We start from the raw sequence: 27016 nt of genomic DNA, 5'->3' as shown, positions 1-27016 counted from the left end.
TAAAAGAAAATGGGTCGTGCATTGCACGTCGGTGATACTAGTTATCGCATAAACATAGACTTTTAAATATATATATATATATTTACTGAAAGTATCAAATGGGACTAGTGATAGAACCATCTAAAACCAAAATCAAAACCGAATCTTAGCCTATAGATTTGGCTACGAACCAATTGTCCGACCATGACACCCCACTCGAACCACAAAGAAATACAACAAGACTCATTCGATCATTCAATCTATCAAGATAAGAACTCTAAAAAGTTCAGATCATAACCAATTTGCATGTTCAAGCAATCCAGAAGATTATCCACCACAAAAGCCTTGCTCGCAACACTCATAAAAGAGGGAAGTAGGAAGCAAATCATCAACCAAAGATGATTGGAAAAGATTTATAGAGAGAATGTAAGAATGAAAAAGATGTACTAAAAGGTAATGATCATATACAAATGAGAGAGTTGGTGTCTTAATTGGTGGCTACTTTTTTTCTCAAAAGATGAAAATTGATGATAAAAAAAGGAAAACATACACGCTAAGATGGTTGAGAGATAATCTGCTTGACCCATAACAAGATTTGATATTTTTTTATTTTTGAATTTTATATTCCATCACATTCTCTGCTAGGGTGGGATGATTCATTATGCCACTATTAAATATTTCAATAAGGATTGTGATTGCTGTGATTCATTGTGTTTTTGTTAATAAATAATTGATATTATCAAGACAAGATAAATATATTCATATTTTTTATAAGGGAAAATATCATTTTATATCTCATTTATCTAGTAAGATAATCAAAATTACTAAATTATTTTTACATTGTTTTATTTTATCTATTTAACAACAAACATAAAAACTTAATATGATTTTGATCTTGATCCGTGGTATTTCAATTTACCTTATGCTATCACACCTATCAAACCTGGACTAAAAGAACTTACTTTAGATTTAGGAGACTTAAATCGCACTTCACGTTCAAATTATGTTGCGCTTATGAGATAAAAATCTTATTCTACTCATAACAAAAGTCTTTTTCTGAATTTGAAGATAAGAAAAAGTTAAAATGGACAAAGAGGGAATAAAGTCCAACTTATCTCCCCCAACCTTCTGATTTATTTATATATAAAAATTACTCCATATTGATATGTCATGTGCTCTATAAAGTCCAATTTCGCGGAAAATTTTTGAATAATGGTCAAATGTTGATTCGTCCTGAAACTCGAAAAATAGGCGAAAAAATCTTGAATTATAGTAACGTTGTTCAGATTTTTCAATGACAAAAATTTATTATTTCCTAGTACTTTATATTGTTGACGCATATTTCAAAATTGATGTCATAATTGAGCTATATTAGAAAAATGATTAAAAAAAATATTATAGACGGTCTTGTTCCCATAGAATTGTTAATGTCACAATAGAATTGTCCGGCGTCGACAAACATTAGTTTGATATTGTCCGTTTTAGGTCAAGCACGCACGGATTTATTTTTGGATTATTCCCAAAAGGCTTCAAACTAAATGGGGTTGGACATGAATTATATACACCTTCTAACTTCCCTCAAATGTCCAATGTGGGATAGGTTTGTACTAACAAACCTCCCCCTCAAACCGAGACCACATCGAAACACATAATGGGCTCCAACTCAAACGGATCGTCGGCACCACTCAAACATGGGTCTCGCAAATCGGACCAGACCCGACGCCAACCTGGCTCTGATACCACTTGTCAGGATTGTCGGCGTCGGCAAACATTAGTTTGATATTGTCCGCTTTGGGTCAAGCCCGCACGGATTTGTTTTTGGATTACTCCCAAAAGGCCTCAAACTAATTGGAGTTGGACATGAATTATATACACCTTCCAACTTTCCTCAAATGTCCGATATGAGATAGGTTTGTACTAACAAGAATATTTCACCCAAAACTAGATCTTATTAGAAAATTACAGTAATTTTTAAAGTTAAAAGATTCACGTTACTTTTTTTCAATTTACCCTTTCTCAAAAATAAACGATCCTGTTTTTTTACCATTACACGATCATATGGAGTACTTTTTATGGATTTACTTTGCAATCCACTGGCCACATAGATGGAAAAAGCAATATGTAAAAATTGGAGTTGATTGCAATTTATCATCGTACAATGATTATTAATTTAAATATTTTATGGTAAGCAAAAACTCATCCTAAAATCATGGATTCATGTATGCGCAATGTGTAAAATATATTCTACACCCTCTTTGCAAAAAAATCATGTTCAAATTTTAATTACTTTAATCATGTACTTGCATAATTGCATAATTAACGTCAGATGGTCTAAGGTTGATGATGTGTTGAAATAATCGTGTTACTGTTACTACATTCTACTTCAACTTGTAATTTTATTTTTTAAGTAATTAATTTATTGAAAATAAATATTACTACTACTCCCTCCGTCCCGCTTAAGATGACACGTTTTCCTTTTTAGTTTGTCCCAACTAAGATGACACATTTCCCTTTTTAGAAACTTTCTCTCTCCAATTAATACACCAAACCACTTTTTCTCACTCCTATTAAAATACCCATCTTTCTTTCTCTCTCTATTTTAATACTTCCACCCACATTTTTTCTCTCCAATTAAACACTTTAACTCATAACTCCTAAAATCCCGTGCCGGCCAAGATTTGTGTCATCTTAGCCGGGACGGAGGGAGTATTAATTATTTGAATCATACATGACCTTAACAATTACAGATTAAATAACCAAAAAATTCAATATCCAAATATTTGATAAACCATTTCAAATACTCCACTTTACTATATAACCAAATACATTTCCATATGTAGAGAATTTAATTTAAATTTTCTATCCATATTTAGCATCAAAGAACTACAATTACAAGAAGCAAGAAATAACCAGAAAGGAAAGTGGATTGAACAATTACAATATAAGTAAGATAATTATTGTTTGACTGCGGAATTATTATTACTCCATCCGTCTCAGATAATTTGGAACACTTTGACCCGACACGGGTTTTAAGAAATCTAATGGAAAGTGAGTTGAAAAAGTTGGTGGAACGTGGATCCTATTTTTAAAGTATTAGTTTTATAATAAAATGTGAGAATGAATGAGTTAGTGGAATATGAGGTCCACTACCAAAATAGTAAAAGTGAAGTGAGACAAATTATGTGGGACGGTTCGAAATGGAATACTTGGTCGAATTATCTGGGACGGAGGGAGTAGAAGAGTTGAAAATATAATAGGAAAATAAGGTAACTTGAGTAATAAAAAAGAAAATTATTTTTGAATGCCATAATTTTGGGTTGGTTGCAATTAACCGTTTGCCCAAACAGGGAACAATTTCATCGTACAACCAATTTCGTTCACTAGCCGTTGTTTTCAAATAAATCTAGAGAGAGAAAATCAGACACGCACCGCTGTTTACGTTCTCTTCAAAAACCCTTCTCGAATTTCATCGAAACAACATTCAAGAAAGCAAAGATTCCATCTTTCTGTCAGAGAAGGGAGATTGTAATGCTCCATTAATTGATTTCTTCTCTGGGATTTCTTGTGTTGAATTTTTGTTCTTGGATTTTCTTGAATTCAAAGGCTTCTTCTTTTTTCGTCTGATTTTGTGATGTGGGGTTTGTTGTCCATCGCTCTTGAGAGTGATTATCTTTCCTCAATCCCAATTTTTTTTTATTCATTTTGAGGTTTGATTCTTTTTTTCATCAGAATTTTAGTTGGGTGCGTTTGAAGAGGACAGAAAATGGAGGGCCAAAGTGAGAATTTCCGTGGCGTGATCAGACAATCAAACAACCATGGTAATTTTGAAATTCGAAAGGGGTTTTGATTCTTTATTGATTTTCTCTCGATTAGAACCCTCTAGCATTTCTTGATGATCGATTCAATGTATTATTGTTCAAAGGGGGGATGAAGGTTACTGCTCAGGCTGGGAATAGAAGGAAGGCGTTGAGCAAAATCGACAGCAATGTGATTGGAGTTCAGAAAAGGGGCGTCTTGAAAGAGTATAGAATCATAAAGCCTCAACTTTTTCTTTCCTTTCTTGTTGATATGTGAAGCCCCATTTGCTTATTTCTTCACATTTCTTGATCTTGTTTAGGAAAAATGGTGTCTTTCAGAAGAATCCCGTGGCTCCGCTTCATCGTCCAGTGACTAGGTTTGCATACATCTCCAGCTTTATTGTATTTCTCTGAAAAATCTTAATATTTGTGTTGGTTTCTTGGTGCATTTTTAGGAAGTTTGCTGCACAATTAGCTGTCAAAGAGAAGCAGGTATATGTCTTATAGGAGAAGATGTCATGTTTTCGAAATAGTTTAGCGTTTATGTTGCTTAAGAAGTGCCTATCTTGATGCAGGATGTGAAGCCATCCGTCCAACATGCTGTTGAGCATAAATCATCAGACGGCATTACCATCGAGGCAGAAGCCTCTGAGGACCATGATATGCCGATGTATGTGCAACATACGGAAGCTATGCTGGTGGAAATTGATCGAATGGTATTCATTTCGTGTTGTTTTGCTATTTTCCTAAAGGGTTGCATAAATCTGTCTGTTGAGTGTGAATTTGTGCTTCTTAGGATGATGAAGTTGAGATGGAAGACCTTGACTTGGATGAGCCGATTGTGGATATAGATGATTGTGATAAGAAGAATCCACTTGCAGTTACCGAGTATATTGATGACATATATGCATATTACAAAAAGACAGAGGTTAAAACCTTTCTTCTACTTGTGTTTCTAATCTTGCTTCATGGGTTCAGTGTGAAAGAGGGCCTTGATTCACCACGAGAGTCGATTTCTTCGTGTTCATATCAGTTTGTTTGAGCTTTATGTTTTGTCGCAGAGCTCAAGCTGTGTCCCATCAAACTACATGGCTCAACAGTTTGATATCAACGATAGAATGAGGGGAATTCTCATTGACTGGCTGATCGAGGTAAACTGAACGAATGCACCAGAATATCCAAAAACCGAGCAGCTGCTGACATTGTATATGTTATGCAGGTGCATTACAAGTTCGAGCTGATGGATGAGACGTTGTATCTAACTGTGAATCTCATCGATAGATTCTTGGCAATCCAGTCCGTGGAGAGGAAAAGATTGCAGCTTGTTGGAATAACCGCTTTGCTCCTAGCCTGCAAGTACGAGGAAGTCTCTGTTCCTGTTGTGCGAGACCTTGTTTTGATATCCGACAACGTCTACTCGAGAAAAGAAGTGCTAAACATGGTAATCCACGAATTGTGTTTCTAATCCGCACGAGACAATGTGACATTTGCTGATTTCAACTGTTTCTTTCCTCTGCAGGAGAAGTCGATAGTCAATACCTTACAGTTCAATATGTCGCTTCCAACTCCATACGTGTTCATGAGGCGCTTCCTCAAAGCTGCTCAGTCCGACAAGAAGGTTTGTCGATTATGCATTTTTAAGCAAACAAAACACACAAGAAGGTTTGTAGAATTGATGTTATTTGACTGATGATGGGATTGTTTGTTTGTTTCCCTTAGTTGGAGCTTGTGTCCTTCTACATACTCGAACTCTCCCTCGTTCAGTATGAGATGCTGCGTTTCCCACCATCCCTCCTCGCGTCTGCTGCGATCTTCACAGCCCAATGCACACTCACTCAATGTGAAACGTGGAGCAGGACGTGTGGGAAGCATACTAGCTACAGCAAAGATGAACTCATGTTAGTAGGCAGTCGAAACTGAGCACAGACGACGAGAGAGTCATTCTGATTCATCAAACACATTGTTGATTAATCCAACTGTTTTGTTTTTTGCAGGGAATGTGCAAGATTGATGGTGACTCTCCATCAGAATGCAGGAAACGGGAAGCTTACCGGTGTCTACAAGAAGTACTCGACTTCCAAATACGGCTATGCTGCTAAAATCAAGGCTGCTGTCTTCCTCAAAGAAGCAAGATGATGACACAGAAAGGGAATATACACACAATAAGATGGTTGAGTGATAAATCTGCTTGGCCTTCTACAAGATTTGCTATTTTTCTTGATTTTTATTTGCTATTTTTACTTCCATCATGTTCTTTGTGATGGTGGGCTTTTCACTCATGATCCATTGTGTTCTTTGTAATGTCTGAATTTATATAATATCTCATTGAAGGAAAGTGATTGTTTGCTTATATATATTTCTTCATTGTGATTTATGTTCATAAATCCCTCCAAAGTACTAGTAACATTTTTATCTTAATATGAAAACACCAAATTTCACATCATGATATTTTGTGTAGTTACAATTTTTGCTGATTTCAGTCACAAGTTAGTTAAATTTTGTAGATATAATTGGTTGAACAATTGTGTAGTTTGATTTTGATATTATGAGACAGCACACTTCAATCTGATGTGGCGGATTGTGATGTCCAGATATAATCTTTACTACATAACAAACCATTCAAAATCACCAATTTTGTTTGATTCAAAGAAAACGAAATCACCAAATGTTGTTGAATTACTCATTTTTTCTTCTATAATAATGTCACCTTTTATTGTTATGTAGAAGTATTCCTAATTATTTTGTTCATAAATACAAACATTTATTTGGTTTGCGTTTTTTATTTTATATTTTGTATTTTATACTATTATTTTTCTATAGGAATTCTTTCGGCTGATTTTGAAAAACAAAAATAACTTCAAAAAAATTTAATCTTTATTAATTCGTAAAAGTAGTAATTAATAGATTTAATTATTAAAACTATTTATTTTGTTTCAGTAAATATTATAATATCGAATAAAACAAAAAATATGATTGCTTTGTTTGGCGAAATGCCACGTATCATATGTGTTTGCTTCCAGGATTCCAATTTCACATTTCTCCACGAAATTTTAATGGATATTACAGCATTACATCAACCTCCGAAAATATCCAATTCCATCTTAACGGATTTCTCTGCCAGCCTCTGCTATCCTTAATCAAGAAATTTCTTACACACAAAGTTGGATTCGGTGGTTGTTTTATTTGGAAAATCTTGAGCAGATGAGGTGCTCCCTCACTGAAAGAGACGGTTTTTTAGGATTTGATTCCAGGTACCTGTAAAAAAATCTCTCTTTTCTATTCATTTTAATTATTTACACTATATCATGAGGTGTTTGTTTATCTCCAGAGAATCTTGCTAGATATTGTCGGATTTCTTGCTACAGGGACGGATGGAAGCTTTATTAATTTTTATAAAGTTTGGATTTTTAGATATTTTTTCGGTGTAATGAACATGTGGTCATTGTGGTCTTGCAACTTGTTGGGGAATGGATATTTGCAATTTCTGAGGTGGGGTTTCAATATTTTGGATTCTGATCATTTCTGGGCTTATCCCAAATTGTGACTAGTATTTGTTGTTATTTGAGGATTTTCAAGGCTGATTTTTCTTTTGGTATGATAGTGATTGTGGTTTATTGTGTGATGTTTTCAGCAACTTTTGCCAACTATTTAAATTCTAGTTCCTCTTATTGAATCTCCAACAAAACATCTATATTCAATCCAAATTTTCTATCTTAACCTGCTATTTGGGCATTTGGTGTGTAGTTCTTGACCTTTTAGAAGCTCCTGAGAAGGTACTTACTGCATTTTATTGTTTGTCGGTTGTTTTTTCGCAGCAATAGCCTGTTGACGTATTGGTAGACAATCGAAGGGGTTTCGAAACCTTAAGCTGTATGATGGCATAGTGTCATAAGTATAATTTACCGTGTATCAATGCTGAGATGCTAGCTAGTTTTTTTCCCTTTTTTGGAGTTTGTTTTCTTTTATTTCCTTCCCTATTTGGGATCAAATTAATAGTATTTGGATATTTAGATAGTTTTCGCTTGGATAAGACGTGGCTGCAAGTTTTATGTAACATTATATATAAAGGGATCATTGTGCTTAAGGCTTCCCTTTTTTCGATTGACATTGTTGGGATTTTCTAGATTAGTTGGATCAGATCATTGATAAGTTTTACATGTCCTGTTAAGTAGATTGTGAACAGGATCAAGCATAAGTAGATTGTGAATTCTTTCTAGTATGTCTTCTTGGTGTATGTGATACTTTATTAAGTAAAAGTTTGATCCTTTACTTGATGCATTTCGACGTGGTTGATTTACAGAGAAAACACAGAGTGAATTATGGAGAAGCAGAAGAAGTTCCTTACTGTAGCACCGTTTGAGTGTGCTTGGAATGACAACTTCAGGTTTAGAGAAGCCGGTAGAGGCTGTGTTGCTTTTGATGCCTTCGCACACAATGATGTCACAGTCGTCTTCCGAGAAAAAACAGGCAGTCAGCATTACCATTACAAAAGGGATAATAGCCCACATTACACGGTGATTATAGGAAGCCACAGAAACAAAAGGTTGAACATCGAGGTTGATGGGAAGACGGTTGTGGATGTCGCTGGTGTCGATCTTTACTGTTCATCGGCATTTCAGAGTTACTGGATCAGTATTTATGATGGCCTCATAAGCATTGGTAAGGGCAGGTACCCTTTCCAAAATCTCGTCTTTCAGTGGCTGGACTCGAACCCCAATTGCAGCGTTCAGTATGTTGGGCTTAGCAGTTGGGACAGACACGTGGGGTACCGGAATATTAATGTATTGCCTCTAAAGCAGAACCATATATCCTTATGGAAGCACGTGGATTGTGGTGAATATGATGGCATGGAAGATGCCGATGAGGAGTCGGAAGAGGAGATTGGCGACTATGAGAATTGGGGCCTTGAAAAATTTCTGGAGAGCTGGGAAGTATCCGATGTTTTCTTCATAGTCGGGCAAGAGGAAAAGGCCGTTCCAGCTCATAAGGTCATATTGGCTGCATCTGGGAGTTTCGGTTTTAGTGCAACGGGAGAAGATATTATCCATCTTGAAGATGTTTCCTATCCTACACTCCGTGCACTGCTCGAGTACATCTACACGGGCAACACTGAGGTAAGTTGCACTTTTATAAGTTACTCATTGTATGTCGTCATCAAATCGTTCAGCAAAAAATGAATAATAACATATTTTTGTCCTGATGTAGGTTCCGGAATCACGTCTCAGTTCTTTGAGAACCCTGAGCTTACGGTTTGAAGTAAGTGCATTGGCAAAGCAGTGCGATGAATTGATGGAGCGGTTCAAACTTAACAAGAAACTTTTTGACTCTGGAAAAAGTGTAGAGATATCGTACCCGAGCTCTCGGCTCAGTTGCCCCGCGGTGTTCCTGAACAAAATACCCATTGATATTAAACGTCTCAATAGCTTTCTTTCAACCAGTGAGTACAGCGATGTGGAAATCTATGTCGAAGGCCATGATCTAGTCGCACGGTCGCATCGAATCATCCTAGGCTTGTGGAGTGCCCCTTTTACAAAGGTAGGACAATATCTGGATCCTGGGATGAGACGCAACGCTTGTATTAATATTCATTTTATTGCAAGTGCAGATGTTCACAAATGGAATGAACGAAAGTGTTTCATCGAAGATTTGCTTGAAGGACGTCTACTTCGATGCGTTCATGACTATGCTCCAATTCATGTACAGTGGAGAAATCAGCGGGCACGACGACGTGGACACTGATGTGTTGCTACTACAGCTTCTTTTGTTAGCGGATCAATTTGGGGTTTCTCTTCTTCATCAGGAATGTTGCAAAAGGCTTCTAGAGCACCTCTCCGAGGTAATACAGTAACCGTTGCCTTATTATGTTCTGTTTATCGTGTATTAATTTCTCACTGAAGTAAAGCCTGTTAATCGGGCGAGCAGATCTGAGAAAATGGCGGAGTATTGGGCTTGTGAACACGAAAGCTGAGAAAATTTATGAATATTGATGTCTCTCATCTATATATTACAGGCAGGCATGGAATTCTAGTGGAAGAAGATCATTCTACGAGTTTTTGTATTATGCCAAGTTTAATGGACGAGGAAGCGGACAATTTTGGCATTGTTGTTCGTGTGGCTGACTTTCGAACTTTGTTGCAGGACTCAGTGTGCCATGTTCTGCTAGTCGTTTCGTCTGTTCCTTCATGTAAAGTAATTGAAGAAACATGTCAGAGGACATTCGCGACGCATTTTGATTATTGTACAACCGCAAGCATCGACTTTGTCATGTTAGACGAAGCAACGTTTGGGAACATTCTTCAGGTGAATCTTATATCGATTGCATATAGGGTCGTCCAAGATACACGTTCCTATGCATTCATGTGCAATATGATCATTTTTTATTCGATATGGCATTTTAGTTAAATAGGAGCAATTTTTATTATTTGTGACACTATCTCATGTCAAAAATTGTTTCTTGCAGCATCCAGATTTGACAGTAACTTCCGAAGAACGAGTGCTCAATGCAGTCTTGCTTTGGTGTTGCGAAGCAGAGGAGTTGTTCGGATGGGAGAGCGTAGACGAGATGATGCTGAACTTATCACCTGAGCTTGTTTTTGGTGAAAGACTCAACTTCCTAGAAGAGTTTCTAGATTTCGTGCGGTTCCCTCTGCTTCCGTACTCGATCCTTCAAAAGGCACGTGCTAGATCTCTGTGCTTATCTGAGTTATAACAAACTTTACTAGAACAACTGGTTTCTAATTGTCAAACTTTTCGTTGATTTTAGCTGGAGAGAAGCAACATTAGCGCGCAAATTCCTAGATTCAGTGAATTGGTAGGCTCCAATAGTCCCTCGCCTGAGTTCATTTTCGAGTAGCTACTTTTATCTAACTTGGATCTTTCACAGGTGAAAGAAGCCGTTACATTTTTGGAGTGCGGATCCTCCGGGCACGACCAGATGTAAGCTCCCCTTCTCGTTTTCTGTTGTTTTTTATGGACATTTAAACCAAAGTTTACCAGCCATATACCGATGCTGTCGCTGTTCCACTTTCAACAGTAAATTCCAGCACAGAAGATCAAGTTTTAAGGAGCTACAGTACATATGCAATGGCGATAGCAATGGGGTGCTGTATTTTTCTGGCACGTCGTATGGGGAGCATCGGTGGGTGAATCCCGTTTTATCAAAGGTGAAACACATAACCTTCTGCATATATTCTCCTTCTGCAGAGGCATGTGTATTCATTACCGTGTAATCTTTATGTGTCACAGAGAGTAACGATCACCGCAAGCAGTCCACTCTCGAGATTTACCGATCCAAAGGTCTTGGTTTCGAGGAGTTACCAGGTGAGTAGATATTTTTTAGTCGGGGACCCTTGTGTGAGACAGTCTCGTGGATCGAGCTGTAACACAATACCTATACCTGGATGGATACCGAGTATAGTATTGTGTTACAGACTTGACTCGTGAGACGGTCTAACACAATGTTCTATGTTTCTTGGTTTAGAACCAAAGTTAAACGAACTTGATTCACGATAGGGAACATCGTTCGCTGGTCCCCGGATGGAGGACGGGAGAAACACCGCCTGGTGGATGGTCGACCTCGGCAACGGTCATCAGGTGCGATTGCTATTGTCCGCACGCACAATGTTGATTCTCACTCAACGGCAATCTAGGGGGGGGGGACTCATTTCCTCAGTTGATGTGAAACCATTACTCATGTTTGGTTTGACGGATTCGATAAAGATTGAGGCTCATGAATAATGCTCGATTGGGTAGATATGACCGAGAACTTAATCTCCCACATAGGATTAGACTTGGCTTATGTGTCTTGGTCTTCCCGTGACAAAATTAACCTCGGAAAATCTTACAGTAATAGGTTAATCTTGAGCAACAGAACACCCTTATGCATGATTTTCGTATTTGAATAAATACATGATCAAAAGTGGATTAGTCTATATTATTTATACGAGTCAAAGCTATAGCCGAAAGTAATCGCATAATTCGCTGTTATCCTCAGTTGATGTGCAACCATTACACAATGAGGCAGGATGGTTCAAGGGCTTTCATCAGGAACTGGAGTTTTCAGGTACGGATTTCTTCGCCTAAACTGATTGATTGGGGTTGATCGACTAAAATGGAGATGAACGACGCGTTGCAGGGTTCCATGGATGGGAGCAGTTGGACGAACTTGCGAGTGCACGAGAAAGATGAAACCATATGCAAGCCCGGCCAGTTTGCATCGTGGCCCGTTGCTGGGCCGAATGCTCTTCTTCCCTTCCGATACTTCCGAGTGGTGTTGACGGCTCCGACCACCGACGCTGCCAACCCTTGGATCCTCTGCATTTGCTTCTTGGAGCTTTACGGTTACTTCCGTTAAACCACTTTGTGTAAAAGGAATTTTGGTAGGGCTTGTTTGGCCCTCTGCACTATGAAGCATGTAATATTTTGGCAGACATTTTGAGTAGTTTTTTTCTTGCCTCGTTGCACTTTTTTCCCCTTTTTCCTGATTTTTTTATATTTTTTTATCAGAATAAATAAACTTTTAACAACAATTATCGAGTTAATTGTTGAACTATATATTTTGCCATTTTGAACTCTGATATGGAAAGTACAAAAATATCGCATTTTGCCATTTAAGTGTCTGTGATTTAAAGTTCTAAATTTTTTTATTTTCACATCTTCACTAGTCATTTACTCGTATTTCATCATTTAGGTAAAAACACAATCTTATTTAAGTTGGACCAAAATACAATAATCTTATTTATAATTAATTATCTTGATACTGTTATACCATAGTAGTTCGACTACGTTTTGCATTATGGAAAAGAAGTGACAAAGACAAAGAAAACTCGAAATGGAGCCTGTAACTCAGACAAGATCCGTAATAGCTTTGGCCCTGGCCCTGGCCCTGAGCGCATACTTCTGCGTCTTCCCGGTAGAAGTCTTCGGCAGATCCTCGAAAACCACTGTCCGTGGAACCTTGTAGTGAGGCAACCTCTCGCGGCAGTAGGTCATGATCTCCTCCTCGGTTGCAGCATGACCCTCCTTGAGTTTCAAAAACGCACAAGGCGTCTCGCCCAAATCCTCATCCGGCCTTCCCACGACAGCAGCCTCAAACACGGCCGGATGGCTAAAGATGACCGCCTCCACCTCTATCGAGCTTATATTCTCCCCTCCAGACACGATTACATCTATGGACCGATCTTTCACCTCTATGTACCCATCGGGATACATAACGCCCCAGTCTCCCGTACGAAACCAACCCCCTCGAAACGCTTCTTCAGTCGCCTTAATGTCGTTATAGTAACCACTCATCACCGTATTCCCTCTAAACATCACTTCACCCATCGCCTTCCCATCCCGAGCCACACTCTGCATAGTGACAGGGTCCTTCACATCGACATTTTCCATCCCGAGATGCTGCACTCCCTGTCGCGCCCTGAGTTTCGCCCGCGCCTCAAGAGGCAGGGCGTCCCACTCTGGCTGCCACGCGCATATGGTCCCTGGCCCGTAGGTCTCTGTGAGGCCATACGCGTGTGTGATGTCGAACCCTTGCTCCTCCATCTCAGATAGCACCCGGGGATGCGGTGGTGCGCCACCTGTCATCACGGCCACCCTCCCCGGGAGAGGCCTTCTTTCACTAGCACCAGCATTGCTGATCATGTTCAAGATGGTGGGAGCACCTCCCATATGTGTCACTCTGTGATTGGCCACACTGTCGAATATTCCCTCAGCTGTCACATTCCTTAGACATATATTGGTGCCACCTTGGGCCGCGACGGCCCAAGCCTGGCACCATCCATTGCAGTGGACCATGGGTACAGTCCACAGATACACAGGCATGGATTTCATCTCGGTGAGCAGAATCGAAGACAATGAGTTGAGATACGCGCCTCTGTGGCTATACACAACGCATTTGGGGGTCGAGGTCGTGCCAGAGGTGTAGCAGAGAGATATAGGGTCACACTCGTCATCCGGCCTTACTACCACAAACTCATCTTCATTCTCCGATTCCGCTAGTAACGAATCGTATGTTGTCATGCCAGAAACGGAATCATGAGGGTCTGGGATCAAGATTAGGCAGGGCAACCGGATGGCCTTCTCGGACATGATCTTTAACACGCCATTGGCAATGTCGAGAAACTGGTAGTCCACGAAGACGATCTTGGGTTGGGAACGTGTGAGTAACGCGGCCACCATGGCGGAATCATGGTGTGTGTTTAGGATGGAGAGGATTGCTCCAGCCATTGGAACAGCAAAATGTAGCTCATAAGTTTCTGGGATGTTTGGAGCCAAGCAAGCAACCTAGTTACACCATATACTATGTTGTTATATATTGTTGAAAATTCTAGAAAAATGAAAGCAATAGATATGTAATTACAAAAAATGTCCAGAAATTAGTCATGTCTATAAATTACTTAACATTCGTCAAATTCTGATTTTGCATGAGATTATTTTAGATAGCGATACAGCATTGTGTTATAGTCTAGCAATGAATACAACTTCAAGCAAAATAAAAAGGTAGTAGTGGATATGTAGCAAAATCTCCATAAATTACCCATGAATAATCATTTACTAGGAGTATATTTTTATGATCAAGCTAGACAAGGTCGAATATAGAAATTAAATGGGAAAGAGTTGCGAGGAGTCTGACTTTATGCCGAAGTTTTACCGAAGTTTCAGTATGGAACATTTCCAATACTATTATACCGTACCATTTCATTTATCTTTATGCCGAACAATACTATTGTATATCAGAATACCGTTATATCGTACCATTTTACTTAAGTATTAGTCGGTATATATATTGTGTAACGTTATATACCAAAGTATATCGGTGTGTTATATCTAATAAACTATAGCTAGAGTTGGGGATTAAACTCACAACATCACCGCGGGATATTCCGCGGCGACAGAGGGCGGAGGCGAGGCGGCGACACCTCTCGTGTGTCTGCTTCCAAGTGAAGTTGATATCTCCATAAACAAGAGAAATCCTGTCTTTGTAAACAATGGCTGATCTCTCCAAGAAACTAATGGGAGTAAGTGGAACGTAATTTGCTGAACACTTCATTGTATAGAGTTATTGGCCCTCAATTCTCACAGATTTCTCAAAGTGTTACATATCAAATTTTACCACTCTATTTATAAGCCAACTACGAGGGAAAATTCAACCTCACGATTCGATTTGAATTGCCTTGCTCATGAAATGGATTTTTGACATAATATCTTCATACCGTGATACTCTTATTTTTTCCCATAAAATTATAGTATTAATTCCAACGACCTTTTTTCGTAGAGATTAAGTACAACCGTTTTTCGTAGAGATAAAATTTTTCCAGACATAATGTTTGTATGCCTAATATTTTTATTTTTTCCCAAAGTTATATTGCAGTAGCTATTTTTGATAGAGATAAATCACTACTTTCATTTATTGCTTTTGTTCTCTTTTACTGCCACATGCATTTTCATTTATTGCATTTTTAGGGGCTATATTGTTCTTTTCTTTCTCATTTTCAGGCTTACCAAATTACTTTCAAAACAATTTTCCTTTTGAAAAAAAAGTTAAGCCTGGCAAACTGTGCGATCGGATTATTATTGTGTCGATATGGCCTAATATATTTATATCAGAACACGTCTTTTAAGAAAATACTCCCTCCGTCCACAAACAATAGATCTATTGTTGTTTGACACGGGTTTTAATCTAGAATTGGTAAAGTAAGAGAGATGAGGAGAAAAAGTAAGTAAAGTAAGAGAGATAGGGAGAAAAAGTGAGTAAAGTATGAGAGAGGGAAGAAAAAGTGGGAAAAGTATGAGAGATAAACTTTCCATTTTTAGAAAGTGATCTATTTTTTGTGGACGTCCCAAAATGGCAAAAGTAATCTATTTTTTGTGAACGGAGGGAGTATTTGATACGAACATGGTAACAACCTGACAAATGACATAATAACGACATGAAAACAATGGCGGATGCAGGGGGATGCGGCACCCCAATGCGACTAATTTTTCCTTAGATGGACATAAAATTTCCACAGTACCGAAGACCCAAAAAATAGTCATGTGCACTCCTTCCATTTAATTTCCGCATGCTCGATCAGCCACCAATTGAAAATGAAGTCATTCTAAACTCTATGAATGTGTTATCACACGTTAAGAAAGAAAATATAAAGTAGATCGTACATTCCACTAACATTTATTACTATAAAATACAAATCTTGACATTTGTAAGATTTCGACATTTGTCAACATTTCACTGAATATGTGATTGCATTGGATTGGAATATTGATAAACATATTTTTATCTTTTATGCGATCATTTATTTAGTTTCTAAGGAACTCATGATATTAACTATTTCCCTCCGTCTCATCCTAAATGACATATTTTTCCTTTTAGGATATCTTATCTTAGATGATAGTACATTTTTTTATACTCTTGCTTTATCCTTTCTTCACTTAACGTATAAAACAACAATATGTAAAATCTCACACCAAAAAGGAAATGCTTCACTTAGGATGAAACAGAGGGAATAGTATATTAACTCTATAAGTTACTTAAATTAGCAATAGTTCGATTTATTTATATATATTATGTTAGCATTTTGTAACAATGATACTAATACTTTTGTAAGTACTTCATTTGTTCCAACTAAGTTGAGTCATATTATTTTTGTGATGTTTGATATAAATTGAGTAATTTCCTTTTTAGATAAAAAATAAAATATTCAATCACTCTTACTACTTTATTAATTACCTACTATAACTTCTCTTTTTGTCTTTTCTACTTTATTTCTTTTTCCTACTTTTCATCACAATTTCTTAATCTTCATGCTCAAAAGTTTTAACTTTAACTTAATTGGGACGAAGGGAGTAACATATTGAATAGTTTGTGTAATTTGAGTTTTGACCAATTTAATCATTTACATAATTGTAATGTTAGTATTACAAGTGCATAGTAATTAATTAATCACCAACTAGTGCTTAAGCCAATTAAAGCAGTTAGTATAACAAATTTACAGTAATGTCGAAATGGTTAATAATAAAAAACTGAAAATATGAGTTAGTGACGAAGATAGTGATGTATGCATACACAAACCTCCAAAATTGCCCAATCACGATTTGTGAGTAGAATTTTTAATCACGACAAAAGCCACGCGTCGGAATCTTAATGGGGTTTTCTCACGTGATCCGAAGACACAAATATCAAAATTAGAATAGTACTCCATTTGAGAAGCAATGGCCAAAGCTACAATGAAATGTTCAGCAAATTATGTTCCACTTTCTCCCATTAGTTTCCTGGAGAGATCAGCCATTGTTTACAGAGACACAACTTGTATTGTTTATGGAGATATCAACTTCACTTGGAAGCAGACCCACGAGAGATGTCGCCGCCTCGCCTCCGCCCTCTGCCGCCGCGGAATATCCCGCGCCGATGTTGTGAGTTTGATTCCCCACTTCAATTTAATTTGTGATTCCCTATTTAGATGAGTTTTATTAAGCTGTGGTTGTTATTGTTTCATTTCGATTGTAGTTAGTCTTTCGGGATGAGTTATCTTGTTTGTCTGTTGGTTGACGTGCCATTTCAGCACCGGAATCTTGATTGGTTGCAAAATTAGAACAACCTGGAATTCGACCAAAGTTCAATAGTTCAACAACTTTTTTGGTCTCTTATTTTACTAATTTTGCATTAATTTCTCCAGATTTTGTTAGCCTTTTTAGTTTGCTTCAAACTATATTGAATTTTCAACTGTGTTAATTTCTGGAGATTTTGTTAGCCTTTTATTTTGCTTGAAGATATGTTGAATTTTCAATTATATAGCCTTTTATTTTACTTGAAGCTATATTGAATTTTCAATTATATGAGTTAATTTTTGGAGATTTTGTTAGCCTTTTATTTGTATAACACATAGTATATGGTGTGGTAGGTTGCTTCCTTGGCTCCAAACATTCCAGAAACTTATGAGCTACATTTTGCTGTTCCGATGGCTGGAGCAATCCTCTCCACACTCAACATACGCCATGATTCCGCCATGGTGGCCGTGTTGCTCGCACATTCACAAGCCAAGATCGTATTCGTCGACTACCAGTTTCTCGACATTGCCAAGGGCGCTCTCAAGGTCTTGTCCGAGAAGGGCTCCCCGTTGCCTTCTCTCGTCTTGATTCCCGACCCTCATGATTCAGTTTCCCGGCCTAAGTTTGGGACAGAAATCACAGCATACGAGTCTTTGCTAGCGGAGGGAGAGGCCGAGTTTGCAGTAGTAAGGCCGGATGATGAGTGTGACCCTATCTCCCTCAACTACACCTCTGGCACAACGTCGAGCCCCAAAGGCGTTGTGTATAGTCACAGAGGCGCGTATCTGAACTCCATGGCTGCGATTCTGCTTAACGAGATGCAGTCTATGCCCGTGTATCTATGGACCGTGCCTATGTTCCATTGCAACGGATGGTGCCTGACTTGGGCTGTGGCGGCCCAAGGTGGCACCAACGTATGCATAAGGAATGTCACCGCGAAGGGGATATTCGATTGCATAGCCAAACATCGTGTCACACATATGGGAGGCGCTCCGACTGTCTTGAACATGATCATCAACGCGCTTCCTAGTGAGAGGAGGCCTCTCCCGGGGAGGGTGACCGTGATGACAGGTGCTGCACCACCACCTCCTCGGGTGCTGTTTGAGATGGAGGAGCAGGGGTTTAACATCACCCACGCGTATGGTCTCACAGAGACGTATGGCCCGGGAACTATCTGCACTTGGCAGCCGGAGTGGGATTCCCTGCCTCTTGAGGCTCGGGCGAAACTCAAGGCGCGCCAGGGAGTTCAGCATCTCGGGATCGAAGAGCTCGATATCAAGGACCCTGTTACTATGCAGAGTGTGGCTCGGGATGGGAAGACGATAGGTGAAGTGATGTTTAGAGGTAACACGGTGATGAATGGTTATTTGAACGACGCGAAGGCGACTGCGGAAGCGTTTCAAGGGGGGTGGTTTCATACCGGGGACTTGGGGGTGATTCATCCGGATGGATACATCGAGCTGAAGGATCGGTCGAAGGATATAATCATCTCCGGAGGGGAGAATATAAGCACGATCGAGGTGGAGTCGGTGATCTTCAGCCATCCTGCCGTGCTTGAGGCTGCTGTCGTGGGGAGGCCGGATGAGCACTGGGGAGAGACGCCTTGCGCGTTTTTGAAGCTCAAGGAGGGTCATGCTGCTACCGCGCAGGAGATCATCAGCTACTGCCGCGAGAGGCTGCCTCATTACATGGCGCCACGGACAGTGGTGTTCGAGGAATTGCCAAAGACTTCGACCGGGAAGACGCAAAAGTTTGTGCTCAGGGCCAAGGCCAAAGCTATGGGCAGCCTCTCTAAAAAGAGCAAGATGTAGTATTTATCAATCATTGTAGTCTGGGATTTTAATCCTTTTGTTAATTGTCTGTAAACTCTGTTTTCCTTCTTCAAGAATGAATAAAGGATGCCTAATGGCTTATTTACACATTTAAAAATAGGGTGTTTTCAAGAGGATATGGTGCAACAGCTTAATTCCTTTGCAATGGCTTGGACGAAGTTCACCGGCAAGCCTGCCTCGACCCGCCTACGAGCCTCCAACTCCAAACACTTGTCCACGGCGTCTTTCAACCCAACGATGCCTGTAGCTGAGTGTTTGCACCTTGAGCCAACGTGCACCAGTGCGTGGAGCACAGAGTTGCTGAGGGATCGAACACGAGCCCTCGGATGAGAAATGCAACGAGCAGTTGCATCAAGGCGGCACTGCACATTATAACTCTATGAGAGATTAATCATGTAGATAAAGATCAAGATCATCGCGCAGGAAATACGACTACCTTCAATACGTCTACAACACCCTCCGCCACTGCCAATCCGGGCTCCCCCCATCTGAGCATCGGGTGAACTGCTCTAGCCGCTGCTTCCAGCACCTCAAGTTGAGCCAATGTGGATGCTCCTTCATCGATCATGATCCCATCAGTTGCTCGGAGGAGAAGCTCGGACGAACTAGCCATGATCATCAATGACTGTATATTCTCATGGCTGTTCATCAGTTCAGCAATCACTTTCACTACTCTCTCGTTGATTCTCCGTGCCTTTTTTCCATGATCGTCGTCTTCAACAGTCCAAAGCCTTAAGTTACTGCTTGCCTGAACAACAACAGCGATTGCAGCTTTTGCTGGCGATGCTGAGACGACGTTGCATAGAGCATCCACCACCTGCATTTTCAACCATTCATATACTAATCTGTGCAATGTATACTTCATCTATGACAGATTGATCATAAGTACCTTCCTCCACCCTTGCTGCATAGACGAACTCTCAGCTCTCGGATGGATTTCAGGTGATACAATCAACGCGTGCCAGAGCAAAGAAACCACCAAGAAGCACAATTGTTGTTTCTCCGCGAGGACGGATCTAAGAGCCTGCCTGCTGCAGTTAAAGCCCATCTTCCCCTCCACTGTCGAAAAATTGGATTCAGCCTTCTCGCATACGCTCAAAGCCTCAGAACCAGCTACATTTTCGTATAACAACGAAGATGGCTGGCTGGATCCAAAGTGAAAACAGCCAGCATGCATCTTGCGTTTCTTCCCCTGAAAAGGGGGAGCCATCCCGTGCACTAGCCAGTCCTCCAGGGACCCTGCTCTGTCGACTATGGATGCAACAGTTTTACATTGGACATCAATCAGTTTGAAGAGGGAAGATGCTCGGGAACGAATCTCCTTGTCCCACTTGCGCCTCATCATGAGCGAAAGAGCCTTCTTGCAGGCCTTGGAACGTCTAAATAGATCGTAAACGTGAGCTGCAACCATCACAGTGACCACTATATCATCTGAGGTATAGCTCCATGATGTGCCAATACTAGAGAGCTCCGAAGACATGAGTGCTTCCAAAACTGCTAGTATTCGTCGCGTGTGATCAATGGACCTACATTTGGCACCGGCGTCTAACTGGTACGAAATGAGAGTGTATGTATGTAGCTCACACGAGAGAGCGCAGACAGCAGCAACAACATATGAATCAAATGCTGCTATAGGCCCCCTTTTACTTGCCAATTTTTCGCCTTCCTCAGCTCCACGTCTCCTGCTGCCACCGAGCTCTTCTTCATGACTCACGCAGACAGTCAGCACAGCAAAGAGAAGGCGGGAAGTGAGCTCCACAGAAGCACACGACCCCAAGAACAGAGAATGGACTATTGTTCGAAGCTCACAAACGACTAGAGTCTTGTACGCATTTCTTGTTCTCTGAATCTGCTCTTTACATGACTCGGGCGGGAATGTTCTACTCAGGATTGCTTTGACAGTAGCAACGAATATCTTCATCAGAGAGCTCTGAGAGGGACTTCCACGAGGTAGATGCTCGAGTACTTTGAGAAGGGGAATGTACAAGTTCCATGATAGTATAGGCCGCTGCAGAGAAGTCGCAGCCACGATTATGGGAAGATCCGTGGAGGAGGAAGTTAGAGGGATCAAACCATAAGCAGCTTCCCATATCATGCATATTCTCCGCTCCACCTCAAGGCCGTTCGCACAAAGCATCGATGCAATCTCTTCTGCTGTAGGTAACTCTCTTGGCTGATATCATCTTGTCATGTTAGGTAATAACACCATAGATAGTTCGAAAGAATCACACGAAAATGAGGTGAAGTACCTTGTCTGGTTCTGGTAATGTTAGATGATGAGCATCACCAGCTTGGCTTTGCAGAGGAAAGAGTAAAGAAGGTTGGGAAAGTATCCGAAACAGTAAAGCAGCAGCAGCGTCCGCAGCAATTTGACCTTCCATGGACATTGCAATTCCGATTGCATGAAGGAAATACAGGCACATCCAATTCCTCGGAAGCTTGTTGCGAAAAAAAAAACAATATCAACATACAAAACAAAAGCATACATAGTAAAAGTAAAAAAAAGAGCTACCTTGTTGTCTGAGGCTTGGTGGTCTGCTGCTCTAAGGAGTTCCACTAGTTGCACAGCTGCTTCGAGCGCATAAGGAGCCCATGATGGTGGAGCTTCAAGCAGCCTCAGAAGTAGCCTCTGGGTCACGCTCGGGCTTGAACTCGTGTAGTATCTAAACAAAGCTAGAGACAGTAAAGGACCGGTGTGTATTTGAAGCTTTATGTATGAAATGAGTTGAGTAGGGGAAAAGTTAACCGATGAAAGAGGCGTGCGTAGGGCTCGAGAGCTGGTAGGTCGGCTATGGGATGCTCGTCCTTAGGGGCTGTTTCGGGTGGAAGCAAGACTGCTTGCACAGCAGCTTCTGTCAGCGTAGCAGTCTGGTAACGAGCAACTTCTTCGTCGCATACACTGAGTATAACTGCAGTGCCGTTAGCCACTGCCCATATCGGAGTGGATGTCATGAGCACATGATGCTTCCCTGATTCATATATAAATAAGCATCATAAACCTCCTCAACCAACGCACACACACACACATGATGATACTTGACTAACCAGTTGAAGCCTGTTTGAGCTGTGTAGGTGCGTATGTCCCGGCCACGCCTCCACACCTGAAGTAGGTAAGGCTCAGCCCCGTCCGAACACATCACGATAAAAAATTTTCTCTGCTTACCAGCGGAAGAAATGAGTCCGGATGCCAAGAGGTGCTTGGAGCAACATGTCAGTGATCCAAGGTGACAATGGCCTCGACCACGAACTAGAACTGGCTTCATTAGATGAAGATGATCCCTTGGTGTGTCTCCTGTAAACTGGCCGGTTGTAATGAGTCAAGATTCGTAGTATCTCCCCGTATGCAAGGACCAACTCCTCGGAATCCACCTGAGAGCAAAGTCAAGCATGATACATAGACGCATGGAAAGAATCAAAGAAAACAGGACTGAATTCATACATTGCTGTCAGGGCGAACCAGGGAGATGAAAGAAGGGAAGGGAGGATTGGTGCTGTGGTATTCGAGCAAGCCATCGATGATGCACGATATGATGGGGACAACGACACCAGAGCCTTGGTCTGGGTGGTGAACAACCAATGCTGCTGCAATTGCAAGGTGTACACACAACTTGTTTTCAGTTTATTAACATTCATTTTTATCTGAATATGCAACAAGATGGTACCTAAAACATCATCAAACAGTGTTTTCTCATTACATGGATACCGGCCTCGAATCGCCTATAAACACAACATGCATCAGAGTTAGTAGTAACAGTTTATTCAAACTGATAATGAGACCATTAGAAGAGGAAATTACCTCCTCTAAATCATGATGGAATTGTTCTGAGATGAACATCTCCACATAGCTACTAACTTGAGCCTATAATATACAAGTCAAACTTCAAGATTAGTGAGTTTCATTAGCCAAGAAAGGAAAACTAGTTGTTGTGTTGATTAGGGAAGAACAAAAACATACATGGTGTTGCTGTGCATCATTTGGAGGTGGGGAGAACAAGGAAGAAAACTGGACATTGTCAATCCACTTCTCATTTGAAGTTGCCATATGTAAACACACCTCTTTATCTGAACAAAGCAAGCACACAAGCATCAAACTACAAAGTGAGTGGAACAGATGTTGAAAAGAAAAAGAGGAACAAACTTCATTTCAATTCTTTATAGCTATAGATTCCATTTTTACAATAAAATCAGCTGCATTAACAAAGAGAGACAGACAAATATAGAAGAAAGTTTTGTTGTGGAGAGAGAGAGAGAGGCGGGATTAATATTCCTGCAAATATCATAAGCCCCATGTGGGCTTGCATCCATCATCACCATGACACCATGAGCTAAGTTAGTAGAGGGAAATTGCAGAAATATAATTGGAAAAAAACTCACTACATTTTTAGTACATATTTTATATTTTATAATCGACAAAAATTATTTTGGGGAATTAAATGCAATGAAGATTTCGTAAGTAGCTATTTGTATCAAAATTTAGTAAATATACGTGTTAAATAGTTTTTTTTTTTTTATCATGTACAGTATATTATGTAAAAAATAGTGCAAATTCATGAATTTAAGTTACGAAATCTCTTGTTTCTAAAACTAATGCAGATATAGTCTTAAAATCATTTTTCATCCATCAAATAAAAAAAATTATGCATAGAAATAATATTTTATATATGATTGATTAACAATAAAGCGGCACATCAATGATTCATCATATTTAACTTACATTATATATCATGATGTATAATGTATGTTGATTTTTCAATCCAATTTTAATTGAATTGAATTGTGCAACAAGTTTATTCTATTAGTATTTTTAACGATAATTTACATTTCTACAACCGTAGAGTAGACTAGGATAAAATAGGCTATTTTTTAATGTAAAGTTTCTAATGATATTTTTCTTGACCTAAATAGAAAAAAAACGTGGATCCATTCAATTCCTAATTCTTGGAAAATAATTGAAAAGTGAAATCTTGAATAAGGGTTTAGGTGTTAAAATTGATAGATTCCTAAAACAAAAGTAACATGTTTTAGATAAGACATTGTTAGAAAACGCATGCTCTCCAAAGCAAATTTAGCATTTATTTTAGGTATACTGAAGTAGATGGATTCCTAAATCTAAATAACACGTTTTACACATGGATTAAAAAAACATGCATCATTGAGAAATAATTACGTGTGATTTAATAAAGTGGGCAGAATAATTCTTCTTTTATTCATTTAAACATGACCGAAAATTGTGAGCTAAACATATTAGATGTTGGCTAGAAAATAAGATCGTGTTCATCTCACGAACCCTAGCATGAAGCACATCCTCATTTGAGATTGCAAGTTCACCTCACTCGAAATAAATTTGAAAGTCTTTCCACACTGATAGAAATTTATGGGTTCTCATGAGATTTATATAGTGGTTCCAATCCTTTTTTGCACATCGATGTGAAATAGTTGCAATATATTAATTTTTTGTTTTGATTGTCAACCCACATGAACATTGACTTTTGGTGACATTGTTAGTGACTAGGAGCTTGCTTCAAAATCAGTACTTGTTGCTCACAAATTAATGAGTTTTTTTCTTATATATTTGGTAGATTCGTTTGTGTTTTTTAAATTATAGTACTCACCTTTTAACTAAAATATTTTAATTTTTTATTGAGGTTAATTTGATAATCGATTGATTTTTGAGTTAACTGATATATCCTTTTTTTATGAATTAATAATGATTAATCAAACCGAGAAAAAACTCAATACTCAATTTTTTTTTGGTGTGAGAAATTATCAATTAATCGAATCGCACTCATTATACTCGAGCACGGCAATCGCCAATCGGGCAATGGGGCCCGACCGCGAGGATGCTTGTGAGTTGTGACACATTATAATTCATTTATGCGCATGTGCGCTTTTCTTGGTGTGTAGTTCACGGCATTCTTGTTTCCAGTTTAAGTTGAACGAATTCACCTCGCTCCAACCCAAATATGCTTTTACCACTCCTTTTACATGACTACCACACACTACACTATTCTATTAACAAATTAAAAAATTAGACATGTGTTGCCTTCATAAAATATCCAGTTCATTAAATGGTCCGAAATATCAGGTTAAAAAAAAAAAAACTTAACAGTGGTCCTTCCGTTCGGGAATCGAAGTCCTGTTTTTCCATTTTAGTCCATCCACTAGTAGGAGTATTACTAGCAATAGTTCCTACTCTCTACTAACTTGTTCCACTTGCATTTCATTTAAAATTAATAATATAAGTGAGATCCATATACTTTTCCACCCACTTATTTTATTACTACATCCGTCCCCCAAATATTGTCATACTTTGACTCGGCACGAGTTTAAGAAATGCAATAGAAAGTGAGTTGAAAAAGTTGGTGGGATGTGAATCCTACTTTTAAAGTATTAGCTTTATAATAAATATGAGTAAGAATGAGTTAGTGGAATATGGAGTCCACTACTAAAAATGGTCACAAGTGAAGTGTGTCAAACTTTCAGCGACGGACCGAAATGGTAAATTGTGTCAAACTTTCAGGGACGGAGGTAGTATTTCTTAAAACTCGTATCGTAATAAAATGAAACTTTTATTTCTGGACAGAGGGAGTACTATTCTATTTCAAGCTAATATGTCTCTCGTATCTTATTAGATTTATATTATAAGAGTCACATATAATATTAATTCCAAAGTTAATACTCCCTCCGTCCCCGAATATAGATGTCCTATTTAATTATTACATGGGTTTTAAGAAAGGTAAAGAAAAGTGAGTTGAATAAGTCAGTGAAATATGAGTCTCATTTATATATATTAGTTTTATAATATAATATGAGTGGAATAAGTTGGTGGAATGTGAGACATACTTAATATGGTAAAAGTAAAATATGACTCTTATTATGGGACGAATCGAAGTGAAAAAATATAACTCTTATTATGGAACGAAGAGAGTATATTAGAAATAGTATTAAATTTCAGATATGAAAAATCTAATATCAAATCCCATAAAATGTCACGTAGGACCTTGAAGTAATTAGAAAGCTCGAATCTCTAACTATATATACTCCGCCTCAACTAAGTTGAGTTGCATTCCCTTTTGGGATGTCCTAACTAAGTTGAGTAATTTTCCCTTTTGACAAAAAACCGAAACATCTAATCACTCTTACTTTATTTCATCACTTACCCTACTCTTTCTTTATTTTTCCTATTTTATTCATCTCTTTTTACTTTTCAATATAATTTTTTAATCTATGTACCCAAAAATTATATCTCAACTTAGTTGGGAATGAGACGGAGGGAGGAGTATATCGCAAGAACTCCTTCTCTTCCACAAAAATATATACTGGTTGGACAATTAATAAAATAAGAAAGATAAAAGAAAAAATAATTAAAATATTGTTTGTAGAGAATATGTCTTACCTCAATATTGAGAAAAAACTTTTAAAAGTTAGAAAATGCATATTATTGTTTAACTGATAAGTATAAAACAAAACATACAATAATGTTATGCGCCCACAGTGTGGCTGGCCACACAATGACAGTTTTGTAAATAATTGAAACAAATAATATTATAAAATAATAGTGTTAGATAGTGCTCAAGTATTTTTACATAATCATCCTTATCCTTCCAATTTTAAAAAAAGAATATATATTTAATGAAAATTTAAATTTGAAATCAATCTCTCTATACTAATTATAACTCCATTTCCCAAAAATAATTATTATCTGATCCTTAAAAGCGTTGGCCAATGAATCCAATGAAGTATATAAGTTTATTGCATATATCAAAATTTTCTCTTAAGTCATCTTTTTATTTAGAAAAGTTTAGCTAAAGTAAGTCAATCTTATATTGTTATAATTAATATATTTCACTCTTAATTTATTTTTTT

The 27016-nt window shown here is 38.7% G+C and overlaps 5 protein-coding genes across 8 annotated transcripts; 3 read left to right on the top strand and 2 right to left on the bottom strand.

Annotated features, from left to right (window-relative positions):
• Window positions 1-3391: 3391 nt before the first annotated feature.
• Window positions 3392-6101, top strand: LOC125219560 (G2/mitotic-specific cyclin-2-like). The gene is made up of 12 exons (XM_048121572.1): window positions 3392-3504; window positions 3709-3797; window positions 3902-4001; window positions 4097-4153; window positions 4232-4268; window positions 4352-4492; window positions 4573-4704; window positions 4838-4927; window positions 4996-5217; window positions 5296-5394; window positions 5496-5674; window positions 5771-6101. The coding sequence occupies exons 2-12, from the start codon at window positions 3743-3745 to the stop codon at window positions 5910-5912; spliced, it is 1254 nt and encodes a 417-aa protein (XP_047977529.1). The 5' UTR covers window positions 3392-3504; window positions 3709-3742; the 3' UTR covers window positions 5913-6101.
• Window positions 6102-6837: 736 nt separating this feature from the next.
• LOC125219559 (BTB/POZ domain-containing protein At2g30600) lies at window positions 6838-12238 on the top strand. Of its 2 annotated transcripts, none has more exons than XM_048121570.1 (13): window positions 6838-7027; window positions 8077-8890; window positions 8982-9311; window positions 9382-9612; window positions 9915-10076; window positions 10237-10449; window positions 10540-10587; window positions 10660-10712; window positions 10810-10939; window positions 11022-11096; window positions 11289-11369; window positions 11770-11838; window positions 11911-12238. In XM_048121570.1, exons 2-13 carry the CDS (start codon window positions 8096-8098, stop codon window positions 12127-12129), a joined length of 2406 nt encoding a protein of 801 aa, XP_047977527.1. In that variant the 5' UTR covers window positions 6838-7027; window positions 8077-8095; the 3' UTR covers window positions 12130-12238. The 2 variants fall into 2 exon arrangements, with proteins under 2 accessions (XP_047977527.1, XP_047977528.1); XM_048121571.1 differs by lacking the exon at window positions 6838-7027 and adding an exon at window positions 7404-7549.
• Window positions 12239-12558: 320 nt separating this feature from the next.
• Window positions 12559-14063, bottom strand: LOC125217636 (butanoate--CoA ligase AAE1-like). Its single transcript, XM_048119159.1, has one exon. The coding sequence runs from the start codon at window positions 13998-14000 to the stop codon at window positions 12621-12623; it is 1380 nt and encodes a 459-aa protein (XP_047975116.1). The 5' UTR covers window positions 14001-14063; the 3' UTR covers window positions 12559-12620.
• A 2887-nt stretch (window positions 14064-16950) lies between these two features.
• Window positions 16951-19239, top strand: LOC125221767 (butanoate--CoA ligase AAE1). Its single transcript, XM_048124009.1, has 2 exons — window positions 16951-17183; window positions 17672-19239. The coding sequence occupies exons 1-2, from the start codon at window positions 16983-16985 to the stop codon at window positions 19127-19129; spliced, it is 1659 nt and encodes a 552-aa protein (XP_047979966.1). The 5' UTR covers window positions 16951-16982; the 3' UTR covers window positions 19130-19239.
• Window positions 19156-23369, bottom strand: LOC125221766 (protein GIGANTEA-like). 3 transcript variants are annotated; one of them, XM_048124008.1, is made up of 13 exons: window positions 23289-23344; window positions 23106-23212; window positions 22947-23009; window positions 22813-22867; window positions 22590-22732; window positions 22314-22519; window positions 22196-22251; window positions 21897-22119; window positions 21663-21813; window positions 21400-21588; window positions 20040-21323; window positions 19587-19967; window positions 19156-19527 (listed from the first exon to the last, which is right to left on the bottom strand). In XM_048124008.1, exons 2-13 carry the CDS (start codon window positions 23190-23192, stop codon window positions 19258-19260), a joined length of 3108 nt encoding a protein of 1035 aa, XP_047979965.1. In that variant the 5' UTR covers window positions 23193-23212; window positions 23289-23344; the 3' UTR covers window positions 19156-19257. The 3 variants fall into 3 exon arrangements, with proteins under 3 accessions (XP_047979965.1, XP_047979963.1, XP_047979964.1); XM_048124006.1 differs by having other exon boundaries at window positions 23106-23369; XM_048124007.1 differs by having other exon boundaries at window positions 19156-19512; window positions 23106-23358.
• Between the last annotated feature and the right edge of the window lie 3647 nt (window positions 23370-27016).

Source organism: Salvia hispanica, chromosome 4 (genome assembly GCF_023119035.1).
Source record: "Salvia hispanica cultivar TCC Black 2014 chromosome 4, UniMelb_Shisp_WGS_1.0, whole genome shotgun sequence".
Taxonomy (NCBI): Eukaryota; Viridiplantae; Streptophyta; class Magnoliopsida; order Lamiales; family Lamiaceae; genus Salvia; species Salvia hispanica.
Note: the sequence above shows the minus strand (reverse complement) of the source record. Positions and strands in the feature narration are given on the sequence as shown.

Coding starts and splice junctions, on each gene's coding strand:
- LOC125219560 (XM_048121572.1), top strand. CDS start 3,743: ATGGAGGGCCAAAGTGAGAATTTCCGTGGCGTGATCAGACAATCAAAC. Junction 3,798..3,901: donor CAGACAATCAAACAACCATG/GTAATTTTGAAA, acceptor TATTGTTCAAAG/GGGGGATGAAGGTTACTGCT. Junction 5,675..5,770: donor TACAGCAAAGATGAACTCAT/GTTAGTAGGCAG, acceptor TGTTTTTTGCAG/GGAATGTGCAAGATTGATGG.
- LOC125221767 (XM_048124009.1), top strand. CDS start 16,983: ATGGCCAAAGCTACAATGAAATGTTCAGCAAATTATGTTCCACTTTCT. Junction 17,184..17,671: donor GAATATCCCGCGCCGATGTT/GTGAGTTTGATT, acceptor ATGGTGTGGTAG/GTTGCTTCCTTGGCTCCAAA.
- LOC125221766 (XM_048124006.1), bottom strand. CDS start 23,237: ATGCTTGTGTGCTTGCTTTGTTCAGATAAAGAGGTGTGTTTACATATG. Junction 21,814..21,896: donor TACGCACGCCTCTTTCATCG/GTTAACTTTTCC, acceptor AGCTTTGTTTAG/ATACTACACGAGTTCAAGCC. Junction 19,528..19,586: donor GTGTTGTAGACGTATTGAAG/GTAGTCGTATTT, acceptor AATCTCTCATAG/AGTTATAATGTGCAGTGCCG.
- LOC125217636 (XM_048119159.1), bottom strand. CDS start 14,000: ATGGCTGGAGCAATCCTCTCCATCCTAAACACACACCATGATTCCGCC.
- LOC125219559 (XM_048121570.1), top strand. CDS start 8,096: ATGGAGAAGCAGAAGAAGTTCCTTACTGTAGCACCGTTTGAGTGTGCT. Junction 8,891..8,981: donor TCTACACGGGCAACACTGAG/GTAAGTTGCACT, acceptor GTCCTGATGTAG/GTTCCGGAATCACGTCTCAG. Junction 11,370..11,769: donor ACCTCGGCAACGGTCATCAG/GTGCGATTGCTA, acceptor TGTTATCCTCAG/TTGATGTGCAACCATTACAC.